The sequence below is a fragment of the Hippocampus comes genome, unplaced genomic scaffold (assembly GCF_001891065.2).
Source record: "Hippocampus comes isolate QL1 unplaced genomic scaffold, H_comes_QL1_v1.1 scaffold237, whole genome shotgun sequence".
Taxonomy (NCBI): Eukaryota; Metazoa; Chordata; class Actinopteri; order Syngnathiformes; family Syngnathidae; genus Hippocampus; species Hippocampus comes.
Window position 1 is genome coordinate 1,317,929 of NW_017806159.1, and position 26,821 is coordinate 1,344,749.

Below are 26,821 nucleotides of genomic sequence, written 5' to 3' on the forward strand. Positions count from 1 at the left end.
TATTCTTAATATATAATTTAACTGTGTTTGTTTCATTGAAAAGGAATATTTTTAGGATAATTTCCATAGGTAATTACAAAAAAAGGTGGTATCTGTTTCTCGGAAATGAATGAAGGCTTGTTGGCAAAATAAAGACAAAAGACAAGGTGTGTTAATTTCCAGGCTATCCTACTCTTTATTGAATGCAAATTACAGTACCAGGGAGCTATTCCTCAGAGCACGCAGAAGGAATATTTACAGAGGCGCACATTTAGCATATCTTCACAGAACAAAAGAAAAATAAAATAAAAATGTTCAGTCACAGAGTCATTCAAGTAGTAGTACTGTTATAAGGGATTTTTTTTTTTTTTTTTTAAATAATCTTCAACAATGCTCTTTTCTTAAACCCGGTTAGCACATTGTGCTACGCTACCTTGAAACACGAGCACCTCCACTTTACTTTTGTTTTTTTTTGGCACCCTTTGTGGTGTGGGGTTTTTTTGTTTTGTTTTTTTTGAAGTACGCGTTTTGGAGAGGGGAATTTGGTAGGTTGTGGAGGGATGCAACATGTTTGGATGCAAAATTACAGCGAGCAGGGAGCGGCGGAGATGTCACATGACTCGAACCCTTAGGTGCTACTGAATACTGGACTAAGCTTCCCAAAGATGTCAGACATACAGTAAAAGGAAAACAACTCCACGTTACTACCTCCAACAACCAACATAAGGACTGCTAGGGCCACAATGGGGGGGGACATTTCCGTGACACAAGTCATAATGTTATGAGAAGATGCACATTTTTGATAATTAAGTGGCTATAGTTGTAATCTTGTGAAAATAATGTTGGGACTATTGTGAGAATGAAGTTGCAATGATAGAAGAATAAAATATTGCACATAAACAGTTGTGATATTCCAAGGATAGGCCCAATGTTTTAACAATGGAGTTATGAAATACTCCAGAAATAAAAGTGTAATGTTACAAAGGTGTACAACGTTCGACTTCGAATAGTATGTGTATAATAACGCCCCACAGGCCCCTCCTAAAAAAGAAATGATACGAGAACGAAATTGTGAGTAAAAAGAAAAATTGCAATGACACGTTGTCACGTAATATTGAAGAATTAAGTGGTTAATAGCAAAAAAGGAGAAATGTTATTTCAATGAAGCTGCCGTCTCAGCTCAATTGCAATTTCAGAACTTTTTATCTGTTGGAAGTGATATCTCAAGCAAGTCTTTTTTTTTTTTTTTTTTTTTTTTTTTACATTTTAAGGATAAAAGAATAAAGTCATAGTGATACGAGTATAAAGACAATGTTTGACGATTAGGAGAACAGTCGTACTCCTAAACCTAAAGTTGTCATCTCAATTCTTGTAATTTTACAACTTTTCCTTTCACACTGGAAGATCTATTTTTTTTTTTCAAACATTGGAATACCGAGAATAAGTCACAATGAGGAGGATAAAAGGCAATAAAAAGGTGGAATATTATGAGAATTAAGTTGTAATGATACCAGAAAAATGCTTTCACGTTACAAGGGGAAAATAAATGTATTTATGAGGAAAAGTTGAGATGATACAAGTATAAAGGTGTCGTGTCACAGATGAATTTGTTATCTTCATTACTTCAATTTTCCAACTTTTCCTTCGAAAGTAGAATGAAGTTGCTTTTTGGGGAAAGACAAAACAATACGAGACTTAAGAACGAGGAAAAAGGGGCGGTGTTCTGATGAATGAATGTGGAATATGAGATTTAAGGCATTAAAGAAGGTTTCTGTTTTGGTGAAAAGTTTGGAATAAGAGAATGAAGTTGCGAGGACCGGAACTCAAGTCAAAATGTTGTAATTGAATGATCATGATTACAATCATTTGTTTCAACTTGTTTACGGGAATAAAGTCAATTTTTTTTAATTATTATTATTACGAGAAATCGCCGAATAAGACTAGAAAGTTGTAGTGTCCCAAGGATTAAATCCCATTTTTTAGATTGAATTTCTGTGTGAAATTCGTACTGAAACCATGACATCATCGCAACTAGTCACTTTGAGCTCAAGTTTCAACTTTAAGCTTTTTCTCGGAATATGATAATTTCACATTACTCTAACCTTTTTTTTTTTTTTTTAATCAAACTATTTTAACTTTAATAATAAATTCTCTGTCTTTTTTTTTTAATTTCTTTCACGTGGACCCTCGCATGTACAAACACAATATTGTCCTGTACTTTCAGAAAACGTTTTTTTCAATCCTTATCCCATTTTGTCTGGACATTTCTCATATAACATTAAAACTTTGTCCTGGCAACATTTCAACTTTCTTGCAATTCCATCATTTCCACTTCAATCATTTTATTTTGCTGCTTTCAGTGTGGCCCGAATACTCCCCCGCCATACTGTACTGCATTTCACAATATGTACAGTCTCTCTTTTTCTTTTTTTTTGTCAAAAAGCTTCATTTGAGGTCCGTCCGTGTATGTGGACTATTGCGGTGCTGCCTGCTTGCGCGCGCGTCTCCTGGATAAAACTAGACTACCTAGTCAAATAAACACTCAAAAGGAAACTATCCTTACTCTTAACGGTCCATCAACAACCTACTATATTACAATTAAGGGTGAGTGTGTGTGTGCGCGCGCGGGTGTGTGTTCATGGGGCGATGCGGGGAATTCAACAGCACCAAAGGGGGAAAAGGTGGCGAGTCACGATTATAGGAGGGGTGGCGACAAGGCGAAGGTGTATGAAAGCAAAGGCACTCCAAACTATCGTTACACTATACATGACTAGTTGTCATTACAAGAAGATCTACTGTACTGTACAGGTCAACATCGGACATATGGCTGGATAAAGAGCATTGAAAATATTATCCATCAACCGATCAACATTTGCCCTGATTCTGCCGTTGGTGTTTTTTTTTTTTTTTTTTTTTTTTTACTTTTTGTTAAACATTACATGGGTCTGCATATGTACATAACACACAAAAAGAAACCAACGTAAAAATGACTTTTGGTGAGGAGCATTTATATTGTATGTACAATTTCAGCTTTTTTCCTTTTTTTTTTTGTCTGTAGTGAGCGTTATCTGTTAGCAATAAGACGCTTCAATGAACTTGAGCAAAGGCGGTAGGATAGCTTAGTGGTTATAAAAGAGAAGGGTGGGGACCATTTTAGTTTTTCCTCTAAGACGCCGTTTAAGTTTGTCCAATGAGCTGCCATTTTAGGTTTTCCAATCAGGGGCCATTTTCGGTTTTCTTCAGAGAATCCATTGTCATTTTTTTCAATCGGCTGCCCTTTCTGTTTGTCCAAAAAGGTCCCATTTGAAATTTGTCCTTTGAAGGCCACAAAAAATTATTTAAAAAATATTTAATACATATGAAGCACAAATATTCCTCATATATATTATGAGCACTTTTCATGACAGTGACACTGAATTTGGATGTTTATTGAATAGCATGGCAGGCTGTATATGGACAGAGGTTCCCCACCCTAATCCATAGCTTCAATAAAAGATGACAAATGGAGAACGGGGGAAAAGGGATGCTGAAATTTTAGTACATTCCAGCAAAAGCAGGGGGAAAAAAAAGGTGATCCACTTCTTTTTTTGTTGTTGTCAGCAGCAAATATTGCAGCCACTCGTGATGTATATGAACTCACCCATTAACAGACTTCTGAACCATAGTAGTTAATATACATATATCTATATATACTTTTTATACAGAAGGAAAAGTAATATATAAATTGTGTATGTAATGCGATTTTTTTGTATGTATATATTGTACAAGCACACAGGACCAGATAAACATGTCACATCCGACACAAAAAAAATAAAAATAATAATAATGAGGGTGGGGGGGGGTAGAAAAATATTTTAAAACAAAGTTGAGTAAAATGGCTTGCTAAGCGTGTTAAAAACAAGCCCTGGCTAAGGGAAAAGAAAATTCCCATCTGGATTTGCTTCTTTGCACATGCATCCGTGTGTGTGTGTGTGTGTGTGTGTGTGTGTGTGTGTGTGTGTGTGTGTGTGTGTGTGTGTGTGTGTGTGTGTGTGTGCACGTTTGCACAAGCCTCATGCTTTGACTCCGCCCAACACCGACAGCCACATTCCCTAACCATTCTCAGGCCATGCATTGTACAGGAGGAAAAAACATGAAGAAGAATTGGGCCGGTAAGGATTCTGAAAAACGGGGTGATGTGAAAGGGAGGGGGTAAGTGTGACGTTTTTTTTTTTTTTTTTTACAATCGTCCTTGAAAACATCAAGAGACGAGGCTTTCTGTGTACAACAAAGTGTACGTTTATCTTAAGTTCACACACCTGTTTCCCTGGGCCGTCGCCCCGCCTACTCGGAGACAACTGACAGCTGGATGGAGGGTCTGTTAAGGGGGCTTGCAGGGGAGGTCAAAGGCAGATTTTCATTTGTGGTTGTGGCCGGGCTGTGCTGCCCGAGACAACAATGTGGAGGCCGCAGGCTGGTGGTCTGAGACCGGTCGGGAGAGGAAGGGTGCTCAGGAAGTGGAGTTGGAGGCGGAAGCCGAGGCGCTGGTGGTGTTAGGGGCTCGCTCTGTGCTGCTGCCGTCTGTGGACACAAGGTGGCCATGTTGTCAACATTTTCAGGAAAACTCGTTTGCGCCACTGGCACGAATGACATCATGCAAGCTCTCAGTTCAGCAACCCACCACCGTCCATTATCCGAACCATGAAATCATACATGTGGTGTTTTTCTATTTCGTACTTCTTTGCAACACTTATTTCAAAAGAAGGAAAATCTTCGACAATGGGAAGAGAAGAGGAATGAGACTCAAAAGCTCCGCACACACTGCTCACCACCAGGCCACAAACCTGCACAATGACTTAGGCCATTTGGTACCAGGCCACACAGACGATGGAGTTTGAAAGAGGCTTTATTTTGAAAATCAGGTACAGTCGCCCTTTGTTCATGTGGCGATAGGAGAATTCAACAGCAGCAAAAAATTAAAGTTAGCACACAAGCAAACAAAACTGAGTAAAAAAATTAATAATTGGGGAGCTTATCTGAAAAGTGGAACAGACTGTGAAAAAAAGAAAGCTGCATTTAGGGCCCTCCAAAAGATGGAGCCAAAAGTTAATACAAACAAAAGTGATAAATCCCAATACCCATGTTTTAAATGCCCCAAAGTCTGACCTAAATATAGCGAGTCGGTGACATTTCTTTCTCTCTCTTTTTTTTTTTTTTTTTTTTTTTTTTTAAGAATAAATAATTTGTTCATTTAAGTACACAATTTCAGATAAAGAAAATGGACTCGTTTAAAGTACAACAAAACGTTTTTAAATTTTTGGTTCGGTTTCCGTTTTGTCGGTGAAAACGTTCAAAGTTGAGAAATGAAGTGGATGAGGGACAGCGTGGCTCCTACCAGTGGTGGCAGAGACATTGGTTGGGGTGCAAGCGGCAGCCTGACTGCGAGCATGGGCGGGGATGAGTATGGAGGCCAAAGACGGATTACTGGACAACTCTGACAAAAGACAGAAAAAAAAAAAAACATATTACAGCGGCTTTTCGCTCATTAACATTAATGTCTGCGTTCGTTTGTCTGGGTGGATTCTTGGTCATCCAGGCCAAGGTAATCCGCAAAGGTTGCCTTGTGGCAACTGGCGTAACTTGTTTGTTGAATTTATTGTTTGTTGTTTTGCAAAAATTGTTCACAGATGCAATTATGCTTTAAAGCCATGTATTTTGTACACTGTATTGAACCAAAGTTAAAGCCCGGTATGATTAGATCGAAGCATTTTTAGGTACTGCTGTACTATTGGGTCGCGATGGTAAGAAAGTTGTTCAAGTGCCCCGACCTTGAGTAGTGAAATTGAAGAGCGAGGGCTTCTCGCGCCCGTTGGGCAGCTTGACGTTGGGGTCGCGCAGCTCGTCGAAAAAAGAGTGCGCGCAGGCCTCGAGGGGCGTGAGGCGGGCGGTGGGCGTGTACTCCAGCAGGCGCGAGCACAGAGCGATGGCCTCCGGGGGCGTACGTGGCCGGAACACCTGCACACCCATCGCACACACAGACGTCTGTACAGTGATCACACACACAAGTCAAGAAACACAACATACACGGCATATTTCTGTTTCATGGGCACAAAACACAGCATGGCGAGGCAATATGAGGCGGCAGTCGAACGAGAGCGGTGATTCTCAAAAGTGCGGCACGCGGGTTTCCTCTAGTGAGACGTGAAAGAATCACTGCCTGAGAACAGCGAAGTTGTATTTAATGTCACCAAATTTCCGCGTGAACTTGAATAACTGTTTTCTAAACATTTATTCAGTACAATTTAAAATTATTGTGCAATACATTTTAATTGATTCGTTATTTCAGTTGCCCCCCCAGGTATCCTTTAAGCAATTGGGCCTGCGACACTACTGTATTTTCATCGTGGTCATGGTGATGGTACTTTGAGTTAAGTTTTGAGCCAGGATCGCAGGGAAATTCTCGGCACTTGTGGTTATTTTGTTTATTGTATTTAGCTATGTTGTGTGACGTCTATGTTGAACGGGGCGAAATTGTACGAAGTATAAACTATATACTAAGTATAAACTATACTAAGTATATACTAAGTATATACCAAGTATAAACACGGCTGTGCAGTTAATGGCAAATCGTCAGTTTGGAAAACAACTCAAATTAACCATCACAGGGGTGTGCTGGAGCCTATCCCAGCCGTCTTCGGGCAGTAGGCGGACACCCTAAACCGGTTGCCAGCCAATAGCAGGGCACACAGAGACGAACAACCATCCGCGCTCACACTCCCACCTAGGGACAATTTTGAGTGTTCGATCAGCCTGCCATGCAATGTGGGAGGAAACCGGAGTACCCGGAGAAAACCCACGCAGGCCCGGGGAGAACATTGCAAACTCCACACAGGGAGGCCAGAGCTTGAATTGAACCCGGTACCTCTGCACTGTGAGGTCGACACACGAACCACCGGGCCACCCTCAAATTAACCACTTAAATTCAATGAACACACTTTTAGCTGAATTTGGGTCAAAGTCAATCCCAATTTCGAAAAATAAGACCGTTGGTTACCAGCTCCAGCCCGGAAGGGATCACATGGTGCGCGTTTCACACTACCCTGCCGACCAGATCCAGTAAATTCCGATATTCATGTCCGAATTGCAACTAGCACGAGCACAATCAAGCCGCCCCACATTGACTGCAATGACATCACACATGCATGAAGTGGTATTAAGAGAATAAAAAGGGCTCCTGTACCTGTTGACTCACCTTAGTCCAAGGATGGGCCTTGATCTGGGGGAATTTGAACTCTGTGTAATTGGGGTTCATCTCGCGGATCTGCTCCCGGGTTGGGGTGCCGAGAACCTGGAGTGAACAGGCGAAAAGCTCAGTGACAACAACTGGACTGCTGGACGGCGACTTTTAACTCTTCCTGAGTTGCCTTACCTTGATAATTTCAACCAACTGATCGACTCCGCTGTCACCGGGGAAGATTGGTTGTCCGAGCAACAGCTCTGCAAGCACACAGCCTGCTGACCACACATCTGAAGAGAAGATCAAATTCAGTTTTAACGAGAAGCACGAAAGCACATCAATGGAAAAACGGCAACAGGAGGGATCAAGCTTACCTATGCTGGAGGTGTAGTCGGTGGCCCCAAAGATGAGCTCGGGAGCTCGATAGTAACGAGAGCAGATGTAGGACACGTTGGGCTCGCCACGAACAAGCTGCTTGGCACTAAACAGCGAAAACAAAACGGACCGCCGTATTATTCTGCCAGCGTGAGGTTCCCGCGGTCGGGCGTATGCGCCGTCTCACCTGCCAAAGTCGCAGAGTTTCAGCACAGCCGTCTCGGGATCCAGGAGCAAGTTCTGAGGCTTGATGTCCCGATGGCAGATCCCGAACGAATGGATGTATGCCAGACTTCTGAAGAGCTGGTACATGTACAGCTGCAAAGAGAGACACACTGATTATGAAGCATACAAGGCTGAAGTTGTGTTAACGATTCAACTTGCGTCAATCAGCGAAATATTTGGTATGTCTTGAGCAATCTTGTTAAGAATGCAGTTATTTTGTAACTGCTGTGGAGCAAGCTACCGTTCTTTTGCGCTCATGCTATCTTATATATCTGATTTTCTTTCTTTTTGGTTTGTTGTACTTAAATTGAAGTGGCCATTCCAAGCAGATTTTGGACTTCGACTGAATGTCATTTTTGTCGTGGTATTGAGATGTCACATACAGTACCTTGACATAAACCATGGGCAGAGTCTGCTTGGCTCGGCTGTAATGTCTGGCCACTCTGTAAACCGTCTCAGGAACGTAATCCAGAACCAAATTCAGGTACACTTCATCTTTCTGTTAGTGAGGGAACACAGATAATAATAATTTTTTTTAAAAAAAGAACATTCAAGTAAAAAGTACAGTCGTAAATCAGACATAACCCGAAAGCACATCTACATCATCGAGTGGCACTCAAAATGCGACTTAATGCCTCTGTGTTTCCTTCCCCTGTCTATTGCTCATGGCTTCTTGAGCGCTGATGTAAACGACGTTTTGGCCAGAGTCAAACTGAAGGGGGCCATTGTGGCGGGTTTACCCGCGAGGGGCAGGAAACACACACGCATGCGTCACAGCGTCCTGTACTCCAGAAGAGGCCGCAGACAGTGATATAATTTCCTCCATGGAAGAGCACAGGGGTTGCGCACGTTCTACACTGGAGCACACTGACCCTTGAAGGGACACAGGGGCCGCTGTATTATTCTGGGACTACTTCCTTTTCCCTTCGCTTCTGAATGGATCTTGGCCTGCACTAGGGGCTCTGAACTACTCATTGAATTCTTGCTATTAGCAACCCTTGCGACCGTGACAACTTCCTGGGCCGTCTCCTCACTTGCACTGCATTCCTACAGGTGTTCAGAAATTACATAGGCACTCCCACCGCACTCGGGCGGGCCCACTACCATTGTCCTGCTCTCTTCCTCTCCTCTCCTATCCAAAATTATCCTTTCCCTCCCTCACAAGGCGACCTAACCAGACAGAACAAGCTTCGTCTATTACTACCCGAGATTAATGGAGAATTAAAGCCATAATTACCCTGAATATTACATTATTCCTGTGGTGAGGGACATGAACATATTGTGTTTTATTGGCGGCACAATGTAACAAGCGGAAATGACATCTATTGCCATTATGACGTCTGCACGGTGCAAAAGTAGCGAATGTTGCATTCTCATCATTTGTCACAGGGGAATTTTGAATACATTCAAAATTTCCTTTTTGACAAGAAAAAAAAAGCAACTGTCGGCAAACATTTTGCGACCTTAAATGAACTCTGATGAACCCTGACGTGAACGCATATTCGCTAACCTTCGCAAATGTTCACACCTCAGTGGGATTGGGGGGGTCGAGGAGTTAACCTGATAGATTCAGGTCCATGCTCAGTCCAGTATTGTTTCAGGGTTGTAATCGACTTGCATTGGAGTTCCATTCGACTCTTACTAAACTATGCTCATGTACCAGTAGGCATAATTTTATTCATTATTTATATGAAAAACACTTGTAGGACGTAAATATAAAACAATCAAATTAGAGCTGGACTTTTTTTTCAGGGCCGATATTGACAGTGATTATTAGTCGTCAAGGAGTCCGATAACCAATATTTGAAGCAGATACTCATTTTCAATCAAAGGGAAAACTTTGCCATCAAAAGTAAAAATAAAAATATATACAGACATCAATTCTTAACTTGTTGAAATGTCTTTATGCAAGTCTATGGATACTCACTCACTCTCAAAGATGGTCAAACTACGAGTTACACTTGAGTCAGCACAATGCTGTACTTTTTTAATGGGGACTGCCAGCTGGGATTCTCTCGGCCAAAAAGATAGAAATAAAGGACCGGACCACAATGACGAGCATCATTACCCAAACGGCTTTCAGCCCTCTGGTGGCTTTGGCTGTACATTAATCTGGAGTCACCCCATTTCACTTCGTGTATGTGTGTGTTGTAGACACCCATTGATAACATTTGCCACTACTAGAGAGCCCACCCTACCTCCCGCTATTGCCACTCAAGCTATATTTAGCCTAGCAACAGTGATGACTCACTTCCTGCCTGGCTACAAAGCCACTTCCTTGGCTGGATCCCAACAGGTTATAGCCAGGCGGCGACCTGATTGGCCTGCCTCTGTTCAGTAATTCGGATGCCAATTGGCTGGCGTAGCCGCTCATAAATGTGAGTGCTGTGTGGAATCCCAAACATGACACATTACGTAGGTGGCAATCTAACATTGTGGATCAAGCAAAAAAAAAAAAAGTGGGCTACGGTCTAAACTTAATACTCTGGTTTCTTCTGGACTTACAGTGTGCAACGCCAAGTGACACAATCTCCGTGTCATCTCCCAAGTGGCACAATTTGGATATGCATCACAGCAGGGAAAATAGAAGAACGGGGAAGGAGAAAAAAAAAACATGGAATCATCTATCTTCATTTCGGAATTAGGACTCATCTAAATGTGATACATGTTGGATGTATACCAATGCAGGAGCACAGAGATCAGATATAGCCTGTTAATGTGAGCTTGACGTCATCCAACTACACCAATTGCAGATTTGCACATATCCGTGTCTACTCAAATAGCACAGGTAAGCATACTAAAAACCATGCACGCTGAAGCAAAAGCATACACAGTTTAAATCGAGTATGCTACATCATAAAACGAGCAAATATTACCAACAGTGGCCAGTGGAGTAATGGGGTAAAAATTCAATCGAGTGTATCAGGACCAACAAAACAGTCCAGATCATTTAATAGAGTATTTGTATGTATTTTTCATGGATTATATTTCGGAGTGGACAATCGGTTAGGCACATCGGCCTAAAAGTTCTAGTTGTGAGACCAAATCCATTTTCCGGCCTGTGTGGCTTTTTTCTGGGTACTCTGCTTTTCTCCCACATTCCAAAACCATGCATGGTAGGTTCATTGAAGACTACAAGGGTTGGCTGATACTTTAATATCAATATGTATCGCGATAGACACGTGATCGCTAAATAGAAAATGGCGAGCCATTTCATTAAGCAAACTGTCAACGTGATCACTGGAGCAACTTGACGCCCGGAAAGCATGATTGTGCTCAATAGAATGCTAACGACAAACACAAGTTCAGAATTTATTTCAAATCTATTTTAAAAAGTATTAATCCAATGGCAAAATGAATAAAGAATCAAATCACTGTCACATTCAAAAAGCTACGACTAGTGCAAAACCATATTCAAGTAGTGAGAGGGTCAAAGTAGTGCGTGTCGAGCACATCGCATGGTATCGGTTACATAAGACCACCTAAACACGTGCTCACACACAGGGTTCACACGGATTTTCCAAGGTCCAGGTCAAAAACTTTTCCAAGTATTTTCAAGATTATTCTTTGGCATCTTAACTGACGGCATTCCAATACAAACACAATTCTGTTTACTCATAGCCCGGGAGTAGAATTTGTAGTGTCAGTTGACCTGGTCAACTCTGTCGTTGCAAAAATTCGAAACAAGATTCAACGCTTGTAAAACACAGGATTTTAAAAAATTATGAGCACACGCTCTCATCTAAAAACTAGTGAAGTCACACTACAGCTGTACTAGTGTAGTAGCGTGTGAGCAGTGGTCGTGGTTGCTTGGCACACAGCTGCACCCAGCAAGAACTTTTATCCCAACTTGCCCTGTTCTTATCTTATCTCCCGCCCACTTCAGCCTGTCTCATGCCCATCCGTCATTTGATCTATCGACTTGTCAGCAAACAATCCCACTCAAAAATCCCACTGTGCTCAAATTGTGATTTTCACTACTGGGCATGAGGCCTCATTAACCACGCAGTGGAAGTGCGCAATTAGTACAGACTGTCGTATTTACAACCTCTATAAATTGAAACTAACGTGACTTTTGTTTTGTTTTGTTTTGTTTTTTTATAAGAAGCGGGTTATCTTGCGCCTGATTGTTAATTTCTCTCTGTAATATATTACATTAAGCAACATACAGTACGGTAAATCAAGCAAGAGACCGCGGCCTGAGCTGGAATATCAATTCACAGGTGTAAGGTGTTGGGCAGTGTTCTCCATGTTTTGATTTGGATTACAATGTGCAGTACAATGAACATCTGTTCATTGTGGTGAAAATCCACATATAGAGACCACACTATAAACTTTTTGATGAGGTTTTACCCCTCTCAAGAGATGGGTTCCAATGACTGTATTTTATTTATTGGGGTGTGGTGACTGCCGAGCACTGATTCATGCGAAATCAAATGGGACGACATTTAGGTTCCGAACCATGTCCAAGTTGTGAGGTTGTGAAACAAAAATGTGATTTTCCATGGCGCACATGACTGCAGCAGAGCAATGGCACGATATCGTCCACTCACACACCCAAAAACCATTTCCGGATTGGAAGTCAGCGAGACTCGACTAAAAGTGCACACAAATACATGCAGTGTATTGCAACAATTGTAAAGCCGTGCACTTCCCAGCATACTTTGACTGATTGCGCGGGAGATGGAAGTCTCGGCGCTGACGACGGGCAGAGTGGCTAGCGATGTTCCTGGGTCCCAGCACCGGTGTCTGAAAGTGAGGACGTCACCAAGCGGGAACACCTCCCGCTGGCCAGCGCCAGTCCAAATAAGTCCACCTTGCATCACTGAATTAAATCATGTTGGGAAGTGCGTCCACCTTCATTTTAAATCCTTTCAGGCTCATTAGTTTTTAATTCCGAATGCTTTGTTAACAACATTTATCCATTTTTTAAAAAAAAAATTACATGCATCCATTATCCATTGTTTTAATATGTATTGCTGTCTAGCGGGCATTTAAAAAGCAGCTGAAAAGTGCATCAGCATCTGTGGGTCTCCTTTCCCATATGTGAGGCCATTTCAATAAGTGAGTTTATTCAATTGTTTTTACCACTATACCACTTTTTTTATTTTTTTTGGACAGATTGCCTCATCCAAGTTTCGACACCCGCTGGACCCATGGTGTAAAGCCAAGGCCTGCAAAAAGACGACCAGGGACAGACATCTTCAAAGCAATCAGGCTTTATGAAGAAGGAGGTTAATGACGTTGGCCGAGAGCCTTGGTTATCCCTCTCTAGCGCCACTAAGCCGCTGAGAGACGCTGGCTAACTGCAGAGTATTTGCTCTGACTTACGCCTGAAACAGCTTATGTCTGGTTCAACGGGATGTGGCGGTAAATCAGTGGTTAGCTAGTGTCGATGGGATAGAAGGAGGGCGAAAACTTGGGAAGCACGGGTAGGAGTCACAGAATATGACCAATGATATAGAGTAAGGCTACTGATGACACCAAAATAGATACACGCTTTCCAGTACGTGTGCCGATACTGTACAGTCTGCATTCATACCTGAAAAAAAACATGATCTGATACTAGGACACAGACACCACTCTTAGCAGCCTGACTTGCAGTTATATCTTCCAGACAGGTGGAGTAAGAGCTGTGTCAGCCACGAGGAGCTACTTTAAGGTAAACATTGATAACCACTAGCCAGCCCGGACCCAAGCACAGCTCCTATCACAAAGCTGCAGCGAAGGCAGTCCAGCCAACTAAGTGTCACGGCACATTGAGTAAAGAAAAGTTAACGGTGGGCTCATACAGTATAGCTTCAGGTGGCCTGCTAACAGCTTCATTTAAATGGCATGTGTTACAGGGCTACATTGAGTGAAATGTGCAGCAAGACTGAAACGCATGCACAGGAATGACAAGGGATTACTTTAAAACCAATTGTCGTTGAGTGAAACTTGTTTGTTTCTAAACAACGTCTCATTCAATTTGAAAGACCATTTCCATCACAATTTCAAGTTGTCATTATCAGGCATCAATCGATCAATCAATTGATATACTCAAATATAAGTCAAGTCTTGCTTAATTGTATGGCCCTTAATAAATAAATTTTAAAAAACAGCTTCACAATACCTCAGTAAACAAAGATGTGCAACACCGCTGAAGAAAGAAGAAACAGCAAGAAAGGACCACAGATGGTGGGAGCCCCTTTCCTCCATAACCAGGCAGCAATGATTGTCAAGTGTGCAACATTTATAAGATGGTATGCTGCTGTACAATGAGCACTCGTACAGTCTGAAAAAAAAATGTTCTATTGGCGAATCTTTAATAATAGATATTGGAAGTTCACAGTATGCGACTGAAGAAGGAAAAAAAAATGATTGTAACAGACGAATGATATTACACGTCACAATGTCTACAAAACTATAAAGCAGATCCTTTGCTTACGTAACATATCCAGAATGCGGCGTGCGCTGTGGTCTACCACTAACAGAAACACTTCAAGGCTATAAATGACAAACATCTTATATTATTACAAATAAAACAACAACCAAATGAAAAACATAAGTAACGGCAGTAACTGGCCCCGCATTCTTGTGGCGCGCGATCATTTCTTACGATCCTGTCCAGTAGAAAATGTATTAAAACTGTAAAGTAAGTGTGTGATTGTCCTAAAAAAAATGTAAGGTTGCCAGGTCAAGGCGCACATGGTGTAACAGCATGGAGAGAATGTCTATAATTAACAGACCCCCACCCGTGTCCAGTCGCCTCTAGGGGCCCACGCAGTGTATCCTCTTTGAAACCCCCAGCCGCCATTTTTTGGCTTGGGTAGGTATGTAGCAAGGAAGCATTCCAAACTGCAGAGTCATGGTAAAACTTCCATGCGAGTGTGTGCGCGTGTGTCTATATTTGACACACGCACCGTTTGCCAGCAAAGGCAGTGACGCCGGCTCGCCTTGTTGTCGCCAGAGGACCGCCGATGCTCGACAAAGACGGACAAGTCCAGTCGAGCAGTGGACGGGGACTTCCCTTTATGCAGAGTGCAGATGAAGGGTGAAAGGCTACACGGAGTTAACAGTTGGATTCCCACACCTGCTGGGACATCGATGAACAAATTACAGCATGGCCTCGTAGGGACTACGCAAAGTAGGCCATTCAAACTGTGCGTCAACCCATTTGACAGCTGAAGTCGAGTACATTTGGCAAGCGTGATTCTCTGACGTGTCATCAAGATTTGTGCACTTGCCCTCCTCTGGCACACTTGCGGAAGAGGCCATGCACACGATTGATTTACAGGACGTCCTTGATTTAGGATGGGCTCAACGTACAAGATTTCAAGGCTATGAAGGCCGCGCAGCTAAATAGCGGTGACATAAGAAAACGTCATGTGGCGCAAGGAGGCACCGCTTAGGTACCTTTTCATTTGTTTTATATTTATGGCCACGTAGTTATTCAGTGAATGACTGTAATTGAGTGTCATTATGACTTTACTACTGTGTTAGCATCGGGCAAAGTCAAGTCAAATTTACATATATATGGCCCTGACTCAGAGAAAAGTCTCAAAGGGCTTCACCTGGCCACAGTTGACAAATATTAACGACATCCCTTGAATCTTGAGGTGATTAAGACTAAGACGACATCGCTGATTTGCCATAAGAACGGAACAGTATTGCACATGGAGGATCCCTGTAATGTGGTTACTCCTTACCAGTTATTTATGGTAATTGACACTGAATAACTGACACAGAACATGGACAGGATTGAGAGTCAAGAAAAAAAGTCCATGCCACACTGTTTACTCATGTGCACACATGCGTAATATGCTCTCATGGCATTCAAGTGATCGTTCCGCTGGGCAATTAAATCATGGTTACCACCTTGTAACAGAAATAAAGACTAGAATTGAAAAAAAAAGGGCGCACTCGGTCAGTTAAATGTTCTCTCATATAAGAATGCAATCATTCCTCTCACCAGTCATTCATAACCACCACCACCTTGCCCAACAGAACTAAAAAAACCGAAGATAATCCAAAGTTTAAAAAAAATAGTCCACAGCACACTCAGTTACCGTGCACGTGAAATATTCTCATCAAATACTGTGAGTTCCCCTCGCCAGTTATTCATGGCCTTGCAAAACAGAAATGTCCAAAGGTAAGAAATAAGACTCCGGCTCTGCTCCTGTCCTTGAAAGGGCTGGATGGACTTTTGATGAACAGACAGATGCTTGCGACTTGCAATAGAAAACGTGTTCAGGTGTGCCTGATGCACTGACTGCTTCAGGCACGGGAAACTGAGACAGCCTACGATGGTGAAGTAACTCACCTTGTCTCCACTGGAATAGAAGAAGTAGCGCAGCCGGACAATGTTGCAGTGGTCCAATTTCCTCATAATCTGCAGCTCACGGTTCTGGGGGATAAAAAAAGAATAAGATAAACAAATATAGATGAAGCTTGTTCTGTGTCAAACAGCAGCTTGGTCGATTAATTGGTTTTCAGATTTGTTTTCCTGCCAAATATCGTAATTTGCATCGGCCTAAAAAAATCCATATTGAAGAAAATGCATACTTTTTGTGTGGCATTCTTCCTGAACACCACCCACTTGAATATGAAGTTACCCAAAATGAATTTTTTCACCTGAGAAGAAAATTGCACACACGACATCATACATAGTTCCAGGAACACCCAAAGATATTCAAACAAACAACAACAAAAAACTTGTGGAAATTTGTATCAACGTGCAAAACAGCGCAACCAGAAGAGCTGTCATTCTCAAGAATTTTGGCATCTAAATATGCACAGCATAACGCTACTGGAAAATGCCCGATGGCACAAATGGTAGCTTTGACAGCATTATTCTGCTCAATACAGCACTGGCATGGAAAAAAGCTGTTTTAAATGTACCAAGTTTTCTTTAAAACACCTGCATTTACATGGACATGATATTGAAGATTGCACGCATTTTACAGTAAGATGCAAGTTGGCCATCGAGTCCCACAAAGATGTGAACACAGCATTAGTGACACTTGAGCAGTCTTCTGCTTTTGAGCACCTGGGTAATTAGATGCGTGTCAGCGGGGCTAATGATGTCAAGAAAGTGTCATCCTTCACTTAAACACACATTATCTTCTTAGGAGCCAGCACGGCATCTTTTTCCTAAAGGAAAATGGTTCCTTCCACTGCCTTTCTTGTCCGCCAAGATGTGACATCACTGCATGTAGGTCACAAACCATTGTGCTCTGCAGGAAATAGCCTCATCTTATGGTGTGTCTATGTGCACTGTATGGAGGAGGAGGAGCAGACAGGCCGGTCAGTAACAGAGTGCCGAGGTACTACTGCACTCATTCCTGCAAACAGAAGCCATAAAAAAGTAGGTCCGATTTCAATGCATATTTGGAGCGCTGAGACGCAATAATCCAAATTGGGCAGTGTGTAGTACAGTGGCTGGCTTCCTTCTGATGAATACATTTATAGATATAAATAAATGATAATACAGTAATACTTTTCATGGATGCAAGGGACCATTCGTTCTAATGGCAATATAAGGCTCCATGTAAATCCAGCTATTGTTCTTTGGCGCAATTCCAAAGGCTTAAATTGGGGGCGGGGGACCCCCGCCAAAACCACACAAAACAATTTTGCCGCTTGTACAGCATAAATTAAACCCATTTGCTCCTAGGCTATCTTCAAATTTTAATTTTAAAAAAGGCAATAATTATCAACAGCTAAAACATGCCTATTTTGTTCTTTTATGATAGCCTCATTTGATGAATAACAAAGGATTGATTTTCATAAAATGAGAAACTCAGACCGTTGCTGACCTCCAAAATGGGAGCAGTAAGGGAGTGGGAGTTGTTTTCACCGAGTGCGGGATGAGACAGTACAGGACAGGATTATTTTTCTTTTACTCAGGGAGTCTGGGACTGGGACAGGATGAGATTTCTGCTGTGGGAGTGGGATGGGATGGGAGTGAAAATTCACTCCCGTGTCACACTCTAGTCTCTGATAGGCAAAAATATAAGCAGGTAGAACAAGATGTAGGGTTCAGATAAGGGAAAACATTTGATGGCAGTCATGCGAGGAGACTTCATGCTCATTTGCTTCCCAGCCACCTATAATTAAGAACCTCTTGGCTGAGCAAGTAAGTGTTCTAAAACAGAGGCAAGGGATTAAAACAAAAAAAAGAAGAAGAATGTACAGTATGCTAGCAAACCACTGGGTTGTTCCAGTGAATCACTCAAACCAGAGTCTAACCGCAAGCTAGCTACATGATAGCATCATGGGCAGACACAAGCAAGCAAGCAAACATTTTGCAGTTTGCAACAGATGCTGTTGCTAAAATTAAACCAAAAAAAAAAAAAAAAAAAAAAAGACACTGGCTAGCACCTGTTGGGTCGGAAAATTGAACATTGCGGAGAAGAAGTTGAAAGGACAGAAACTTAAACTTCTATAACAGGCTTCAGCCTTTTATAATGTGACTGCCAGAGGAAAATAATCTGCAGAGCGCCGTGGAGGAAGCCGTTGTGCGAGGTAAGTCGTCAAAAACAAGGCAACACAATAAACCGGATGAATCATCTTCACAAGTAGCACCCAAGTGATCAAGTTGAACGCATGAAAATGGGAACAGTTTGCAGTTGCACAACCTGCCCACGTAAACGTTTGCAGTTTAGCTGCTAACAACCAGCCAGCAGCGACTGGACGAAAGCAACAATCCATGGTGTCACGTTTTGATCACACACATTTGCTAATAGCGATGATGCTAACGTTTTATGTCATATCACAACTTAAAAGTTATTATTCACATTCATTATGCCTTAGGGGTCCATTTTTAGCAGTTCACTGTGTTATTTTACATTGTTCTCCAGTTGTTGTACTGATGAATAAAATTGTTTGAAAACAGTGTATATTAAAATGGTGAACGACCCGAACTTGTCAGAACGAATGCTTTAAAACTGGGAATTTAAAAGCAATGAAAGAAAATCGATTTTTATGACAAACACTTGCAAAACCTTCGCCGCTCAGTGTGATAACTGCTTTACATGCAGGTGCTCTCGTGCCTCTGCTGCGGCTCTGCTGCTACTGCTGAAAGGCAGAATATTCGTAAGACCAGGTGGTCCCTGACAAAAAGTAGGAATATGCCGGCTTTTTGGTTCACAGTCAAAGGAGTCAAGAACGCTGAAGTATCCACCCCGGTGGAATGAGAAAACACGGAAGTGTGGGAATCCTTGTTTAGACTGCTGCCCCAAGGCAAGGATAAGGATAATACCATACACGCGTTATGTAATTATAAAGGCATCAACTCGAGCCTCTTCTATAATGCGAATTATTTCCCCTTGATGGGACGCAGAAGACAAAAATCTCCTTCATTATACATAAGAGAGAGAAGGCGATTGAAATGCAAATACTGTATATAGCAGATCCAAATGCAGCCACTGACTGTTCTTTTAAGAAATAGCATGCAACAGAGCAACGTCGAGCAAGTCGCGGAAAAAAAAAACGGCCTATCCGTCAAAGTGACTCAAACTCAAGTCGGGGGTGCGCGTGTTGTGCTTTGTTTGAAAGGAAATCACACATTTCCACGTCGGCACCAAAATGAAAGCTGACAGAGCACTGTGCACTCGTGCTTTTAGGTTAGAAGACAGCCAAAAAGTTTACATGGGAAACACAGGTACGCAATAGATGCTCGGGATTGAACAGGCTATTCAATTAAACTACTCCACATTGATGCTTGGAGCTTCTAGTTGACTACTAATCAGTAGACAACTATTCTTTTGGCATCTTGTCTTCCAATCAGCCACTTTCGACTTACCGTGTTGCCGCAGCCGGACTATAACAGCCTACAGAGCAGACAGGTTTCATACGTTTGCATGGGTCCGAAAGGACTAAATATAGTGTTCAATTTTATTCTATGAAGATTCCCTTTTCGGGGGTTCAATGTTTGCTAGCATGACGAGTGAGAAAGATGCGAAATGCGGTAGCAGTACAGTATTATACATACGGGTCTGCCATATGAGACCACTTTCGATTACGATGTCGGCGATACAAAGTCATTGACCAAAGTGTGACGGTGTGTTGTGTACAACGGCAACAAGACTAATATTTCAGCTCATCTATGGAAACTTCTACTCACCGCCGCTTTTTCGCAGTTTTACAGAGACGAATCAAACAGGGCATACATACTTCATCCAGACCTCCAGAAATACTGGAAGTTTTCTAACTGTGAGTGCCCATGACTACCCACAGACACGCCCCAATTTGTTTATTAGCATTTCTTCAAGATATCTTATTCTGCCAAATAAATAAAAAGCATGTTGGAAGATGATCATTCCTCTCCGGCAGCCAGAATCTCAACTTCTGTTTAGCTCGGACTGTCACAGTGACGGGTCAAATGTCATCCATCCATTTTAAACACCGCTTATCCTGAACAGGGTCACGGGAGGGTGTTAGAGCATATTCCAGGTGACTCCGGGTGAAAGGCAGACTACACCCTGAACTGGTTGCCAGCCAGTCAAGAGACAAACAAATATTCACACCCACATTTACACCATCACTAAGTGGGAACCGATCCAACGCTGCCCGCATACAAGTCAGAGGAGTGTACAACTATACCATCAGCGACTCCCTGTGTCAAATGTCCACCTGCCTCATAATTTCACTTTTAACCTAATTAGACAAGATGTTGTTGATTTTGTTTATACCAAACAGAATCGAAAACCGTGACCACAAAGGCGAGATACGAACTAAACTGTGGATTTCGTGATTATTCCACCCCGACGGCAGACGATAACTAACGTACGTTACGGCAGTAGTAGTCAAACCTACAGAAGATATTGCTTCTTAAAAAATAAAAATAAAAAAGGTGGGGCAAAGGTTCACTCAGTCACAGACAAGTATGTTGTACTGTACTTCCGTTTTAAAGTTGACTGTTTGGTTCATCAAGGGAACAAAATGCAAGGCATGTTCTTTTGTGCAAACGGGGACATAATTTATGGCATTTAAAAACAAACATGATTTGGGTGTTTTGTTTTTTTTTTAAGGGAAGTAGAACATAATTTTATTAAAAAAAAAAAAAAAGAAACTAAGAATGCAAACAACTGTTTTTGTTTTTTTTTAAGGAAAGTACAACATAATTTTATTAAAAAAAAAAAAAAGAAACTAAGGATGCAAACAACCTTTAACAGTGGTGTGCGCCTTAAGCGCAAGGCACTAACACTACACTTAATTATCAGTAATAGGTTCTGTGTAAGAATCTGAATAATCATAGTTTCATGTTACAAAATCACCCTTGCCTTTGGTTAGAATAATTTTTGATGAATAAAGTCATTGAATATTGTGAAATGCTTTCGCCGGCATATAAAATGACGTGAATGGCCAGATGTGGTCTGCTATCCTTGAGTTTGACATCTGGGTTCGACAGGCATCGTGTTACTGTGGAAGCGCACCAATATGCAACTATCGCACACCAGTTATTTACCTTTCGCTCTATTTTCTCTCCTCGTCTCAAATGAAATGAGCCGTTGAGTCATTTATTGAGTTTTAAGGCTCATGTCAGCAGCTACTTCAAGCTTCATATGATTTTGCTTGAGTAGTTCATTTTCTATTTGCACCCTTTGGTATCATTGTACAACGACATGTTGTATGTCTTTGTCCACGTATTGCAGTGGGCAGTATGATATGATTACAGGCCCTGGTGACTGACATTCGTGCAAATTGGGAGAAAGCTGTAACATGATTTACCTTGAACCTCCTGTCCTGCAGCACCTTCTTGATGGCCACCAATTCTCCGGAGTCACACAGCTTGGCCTGGTAGACGACCCCGAACGAACCGTTGCCGATGACCTTAGTGTCTGTGTAGCTAACCTCCTGCGGCCGGTCGGGGCCTTGCCCTGGGGTAGCCATCACTGTTGTTACCTTGCTGCCATCTTTATCCCCTGAGAGAGAACCAGAGAGAGAAAGAAAGTCAGAGGAAGAGCCTGGCACTGCCGCTGAGATAATATTCTTAAGAAGTGAAACTCCAGAAGGGCAAAGATTTAGTTTTCTGTGATCGTAAGTTGTGGCTGAGGGGTTCAAACTGATAGTGAATTATGGGTAGAGTGTGTATTTCATTCAACTTTGGTCCGTAGCACCCACCAGACCGAACAGTTCATTTTTTTCCTCAAAAAGGGGGATCGGACATTTCTTTGACGACATCAATATCAAGATTCAATTTAGGAAGCCATATACATCAAATTTGAAACATTGATCTCTGAACAACGGAGGAGGCTTCCACAACCACGTCATCGGTCCATACATCTAAGGACACATTGCTGCCAGGCTTTGCGGTTCTCTGCGTCACGCTATACTCTTGTTAGGAATGCTTAAACCCTGAGGCCTCTCGCATTTTTGACTGTGGGTTTTGCAGTCTGTACAGCAAGAGCTTGGAAAATCTTTCAAATACAGCAATATAACTTCAAAGCAATACAGTTCAGGTCAGTTCCTTATGTACCCTTGACCGCAAATGCGACCACTGCCACTCTAGCTGTACTTCTGTGTGGAGCTGGTCTTAGCTATCACCTCAAATGTTCAGTCTTCTGAAGAGCTTGTCGATGATTTAATGATGCTAGCTGGGCACTCACCAGACAAAATTGGAAACTACTCATAAGTGACAATTCTTTAGAAACTTCCACCTGAGAGTTTAGTCGGGAGACTGACTAGATAGGAGCGGCCAGAACTGAAGATAAACGTGAAATGTCTTGCACTACAAAAAAAAAAATCAGTGGCCTTTAGTTCAACCATTCTGGATTATTATGAGTTAGATGACAACAGAACTAAAGTCAATTGTGCTGTCGCTGATAGACAAGCGCCTTATTTGTCTCGCACTTGTTGGGGTGATTCCCAAGATTTGAGATCTACAAATATTGGAGTCTCTCAAATATGTTTTTCATGACTTCCATACATGAATAATAGCAGAGCTCGGTGGTTTAGAGGGGTTGCTATGAAAGCTGACAACACATGGTTGATGATTCTGAAACACAGGTAGCAAATTTGGGTTCTTTGCTTTGCATATCAAACTATCGTACCGCAGTATCATTGCCCCAAGACAGCAGCATACGATTCAGCCTACGTAACTCAACAGGGCCCTTTCCAGGCCGCCTCAGCACTTCCTCGAACTGTGAGAAAAGTCTGTTCGCACGCACACGTTCACACAGGGATTTCTCACAACTAAAAACAGCATGCGAGCCATCAGTACGGCAAGGGAAATGCCAGTTTCTGTCAGGAAACCTCGAGACAGAAAACCGGGCATGTACTTGTAAATGATTTCTAATTATGGCTGTCAGTGAGGTTCAGAGCGCACAGAAAATGTGTGATGTCCCTACTACAGAGCCTCCATATCACATTCTCATCTTGTGCGTGGAAGCGCTTTCATTTGGCGTCAAAGAGAATAAGTGGCTCATTTTGTTCGCATCACGTGCAGAAGAGAAGCAAGGGGGCGATGTAAAGGAAATGCGAAAACAAGTCGTCTCATTGTTCTTGGTCACCTGTCTTCACTCCTTAATAAAATAATCCGCAGCCTAATATATAATAATCTGCAGCCTTAATATATTAACACCATACACGTCAAGTGGGAAGTTAAGAGTTGCGAGTAGCGGTAACTGAAAGCAGGCTAAAAACTACCTAGGTGACGGTCCTGCACACAACTAACTTCCCAAGTACAAACGCAGCAGAGCTGACCCTGCAAATCAGAGGACTTAAGTGACAACGCTGATTCCAGTGAGCGTCTCCTCATTCTCCAGGCAGTGGATCCACCAATGAAGAAGGCCAAGTTGCACGAATATGGAAATCAACTAAAATTTCAAGAAAAAGAGGAATGCACTTGTATGACTGTCAACGTTAAAATAGGACTTAATTGCCTGTAAACATTTTAGAATGTGACAATGATTTTGCAACAGACTATTTCTATTGTATTTACATGAGTTCCTATTATCTTCGTAATATAGGGACCAATCAGTGTCCGGGAAAATCAATTGAAAATACGGAAGCTCGGCTGTAACTGACTGTAAGCTTCTTGTGCCATGTGACGACTTATATTTACCGATGAATGTAGTGAATGTGCCGTTTGCAACACCGATATGTTGTATCATAAGCGGAGGGCTCAACGTAGTACAGTATATACGGGCTGAGACTAATTAGTCAATTCATAGAGTCCCTGATTCAAATTTCATTAGCCGTTTCATTTAGATGCTTCCCTTTGACAGGGATACAAAGACAATGAATCAAATTAGGTTTTAGCAGGTTAATAACAGCATCGTGTTCAGTTCTCAGAATTACTGCTTGTCTTGAAAACTTTGTTCTAAACCTCAATGCAATGCAATGTTAAGTCCAGGGATGCTATTAAGCGGCTGCATGACAATTAGGACAAAGTCCATCTTTACATTGAGTTAAAAAAAAAAAAAAAAAAAACTGACCCATTAACAAAATCTTTATTGTGTATGAAGCACAAAAGTAGCAATAATTGGCAGACAGGACAGGGGATGATTAGCTTTAGTGTGCGTGCCTGTGTAAAGAGCCCGAGCCCTGGCCACACCCCAATAGCACACATCTCGATCAGCCCTGAAGCTCAGTTGGCATTCCTCGACAGCCTCACAGTCACACAGCGGGCAAGTGCAATTGTAAAAATGCAATAGAGTGGTCTCAACTGATGAGTTTAATGTTTTGTTCCGTGACCACACTCGTAACTCAAAATGCTCATCTTCAATCCACTCTTTTCCAACTGAAATGAACGGAATTGCCATGAATGTGTTCCAGACCTCGCATAAAACGCCAAGAAAATAAACTGCAACGCGTTTTTAATGAGTCAAACAGCACTCTTCAGTACTCCACTTCATTAATTGTATTATTCTTAACAACATAACTAAACACATTGCAAAGAATTAAACTGCATCACAATTTCATGCATACATCTGTGGCCCCTCCTGGCGAGCATGCTTGGTCACCAGTGGACAGTATAAATACAGACATGCATGATAAAGAAAAGCTTCACAACTAAGTGACTATGCTGCAAAATATTTGTTTTTCATCAAATAATATACAAGTATTGTTCAACTGTCTATGTGTCTTACTACAAAGTTTTCTGTTAAAATATATGTTGCTTGAAATGTGAGGGACAACTTTGACACTAGTTCCGCTAACTCGTCTATGGCCTTTTGCATTGTGCATTAAGCATTAAGTTAGCAAACTTTTGGCCCATAAATATATGCGGTGTTCAGTTCAATACACAACATGTCACTATTTGTATGTTTAGTTTTTCAGTAAGCTTCAGTTGGGACTGAGAATGAGGAAATAACATGAAGCCGTTGCATGCTTTTAGAATGTATGATGAAGCCACAGTAACCACACAAAACCGATACAAGTACAGGGAGAACATGCCACCTCTACTCAAGAGGTCCAAGATTCAAACCCCGATCCTCATAGGTAACCACTAGGTCACTGTGCCACTTGGCCCAAAACATTTAACTTACAAATCCTCATGATATATATGTATATAACTCATGTATAATTTGGGATACAGGATTGAATTGGCACTCCTGATAGGAAAAAGGTTCCCTGCGCCGATAAGGAATATGATTTATGTCATATAGATTATGACCCAGAATGCAAGAGGGAGGCTTGAAGCTCCCCTAACCGGTATTAAATAACAGCAATGTGACTGAATGACAGCAAATGTGAATTAACCATGTACATCTTTTTTTTTAAAGGAAATGATGGAAAAAGAAAGAATATCCATCCATTTTATATACCCCTTGAGCAATTGGAGAACGTCTGACGATTTAACCAAGTTTTCAATAAACATACTGTACTTAAAAATGCTTCAAGTGATTTTCAATATACAATAGGGATTGTGAGTTTCTATTATGTTTCAGGGGAGCTGGAGTAGATACCAGTTCACAAGAGACACTTCACATTGAACTGGTCGCCATTCAATCACAGGTCGCGAACATCCACTGTCACACCCTATGGACAATTTAGAGTCTTAAATTAACCAAATTTTTTGAATTTTGGAGGAAGGCATATGACTGGCAGAAAACAAGGAAAACATCCAGACTCCACTCAGCATGGCCAAGATTTGAATCTTTCAACTCAGAAATGTAAGGCAGTGGGACCACGATGCTCATGCCATACATACAGTATATCTATCTATCTATCTATCTATCTATGTATAAGTGGTGTATATTTTTGGATACATGACTGAAGTGGCCCCCGATAGGCAATAAGATCCCCGCCCTTCATATACTGGGGAATATGATAAGCCTGAATGCAGCAGGGATGCCTAGACCTTCCATAAACCTCATTGCAGCCCTATAGCATTGAGAAAATATCACTTGATTTCAAGTAAAAACAGGCACAAAAGGAATAAAATCTCCTTTCTTGGATTACTCCAGTTGTGCGGTCATTTTACGGGCGCACCTTCCGCCGTGACAGTTGCGTAATCGCATGCCTGCTACTGGCCCTGCCTGACATGTTAACTCGTGCAGAGCTTGTGTGGCAACCCGGCTATGACTCATCTTCCAAATGGTCCACAGTACCGTAATCATCATTATCGCCACGGAACCGAACCCAGGCTCGCCTTCCACCACAAGGCCTAGGACCGGCCAAGCTGCCACGCTCTGGCCCGAGTGAGCAAGCACCTCTGCGGGTTCTGAGCTAAGCTAATCGGCGGCTAACAGTCTGGTTCGTTGGGGGGGTTATGGCTGGAGGGAGGGTGGGGGGTTCGATTGGTTGGGTGGAGCCCACACCGACTGGGCCCGGCACGGCGCGGTGCAGGCGGTGGGTAGAAGGCGACTTACTGCTGACTTTCATACTGCCGAAGGCGGACGGCTGCGGTACCGGCTTGCAGCTCTCCGCGAAGGATGTGGTCCTGGGCCGACCCGACATGATCAAGGCGCTTGCTGGTGGTTCTCGGAAGACTTGCTTGCACTGATGTGATCTCTGAAAATGTTCATCCAAAAAAAAAAAAAAAAAAACGGGACGACAGCGAATGAACTCCACAAGGGGGAAAAAAGACAAGAGAGG

The 26,821-nt window shown here is 42.1% G+C and overlaps 1 protein-coding gene across 4 annotated transcripts; it reads right to left on the reverse strand.

Moving 5' to 3' along the window:
* Window positions 1-151: 151 nt before the first annotated feature.
* gsk3ba (glycogen synthase kinase 3 beta, genome duplicate a) lies at window positions 152-26,813 on the reverse strand. Of its 4 annotated transcripts, none has more exons than XM_019895496.1 (11): window positions 26,596-26,813; window positions 21,509-21,702; window positions 16,098-16,181; window positions 8,184-8,294; window positions 7,758-7,888; window positions 7,570-7,676; window positions 7,388-7,485; window positions 7,211-7,306; window positions 5,787-5,973; window positions 5,354-5,452; window positions 152-4,539 (listed from the first exon to the last, which is right to left on the reverse strand). In XM_019895496.1, the coding sequence occupies exons 1-11, from the start codon at window positions 26,681-26,683 to the stop codon at window positions 4,469-4,471; spliced, it is 1,266 nt and encodes a 421-aa protein (XP_019751055.1). In that variant the 5' UTR covers window positions 26,684-26,813; the 3' UTR covers window positions 152-4,468. The 4 variants fall into 4 exon arrangements, with proteins under 4 accessions (XP_019751055.1, XP_019751053.1, XP_019751054.1 ...); XM_019895494.1 differs by having other exon boundaries at window positions 5,787-6,000; XM_019895495.1 differs by having other exon boundaries at window positions 7,199-7,306.
* Window positions 26,814-26,821: the final 8 nt, after the last annotated feature.

Coding starts and splice junctions, on each gene's coding strand:
- gsk3ba (XM_019895493.1), bottom strand. CDS start 26,683: ATGTCGGGTCGGCCCAGGACCACATCCTTCGCGGAGAGCTGCAAGCCG. Junction 5,453..5,786: donor CTTCAATTTCACTACTCAAG/GTCGGGGCACTT, acceptor GTCTTTTGTCAG/AGTTGTCCAGTAATCCGTCT. Junction 4,540..5,353: donor CAATGTCTCTGCCACCACTG/GTAGGAGCCACG, acceptor TTGTGTCCACAG/ACGGCAGCAGCACAGAGCGA.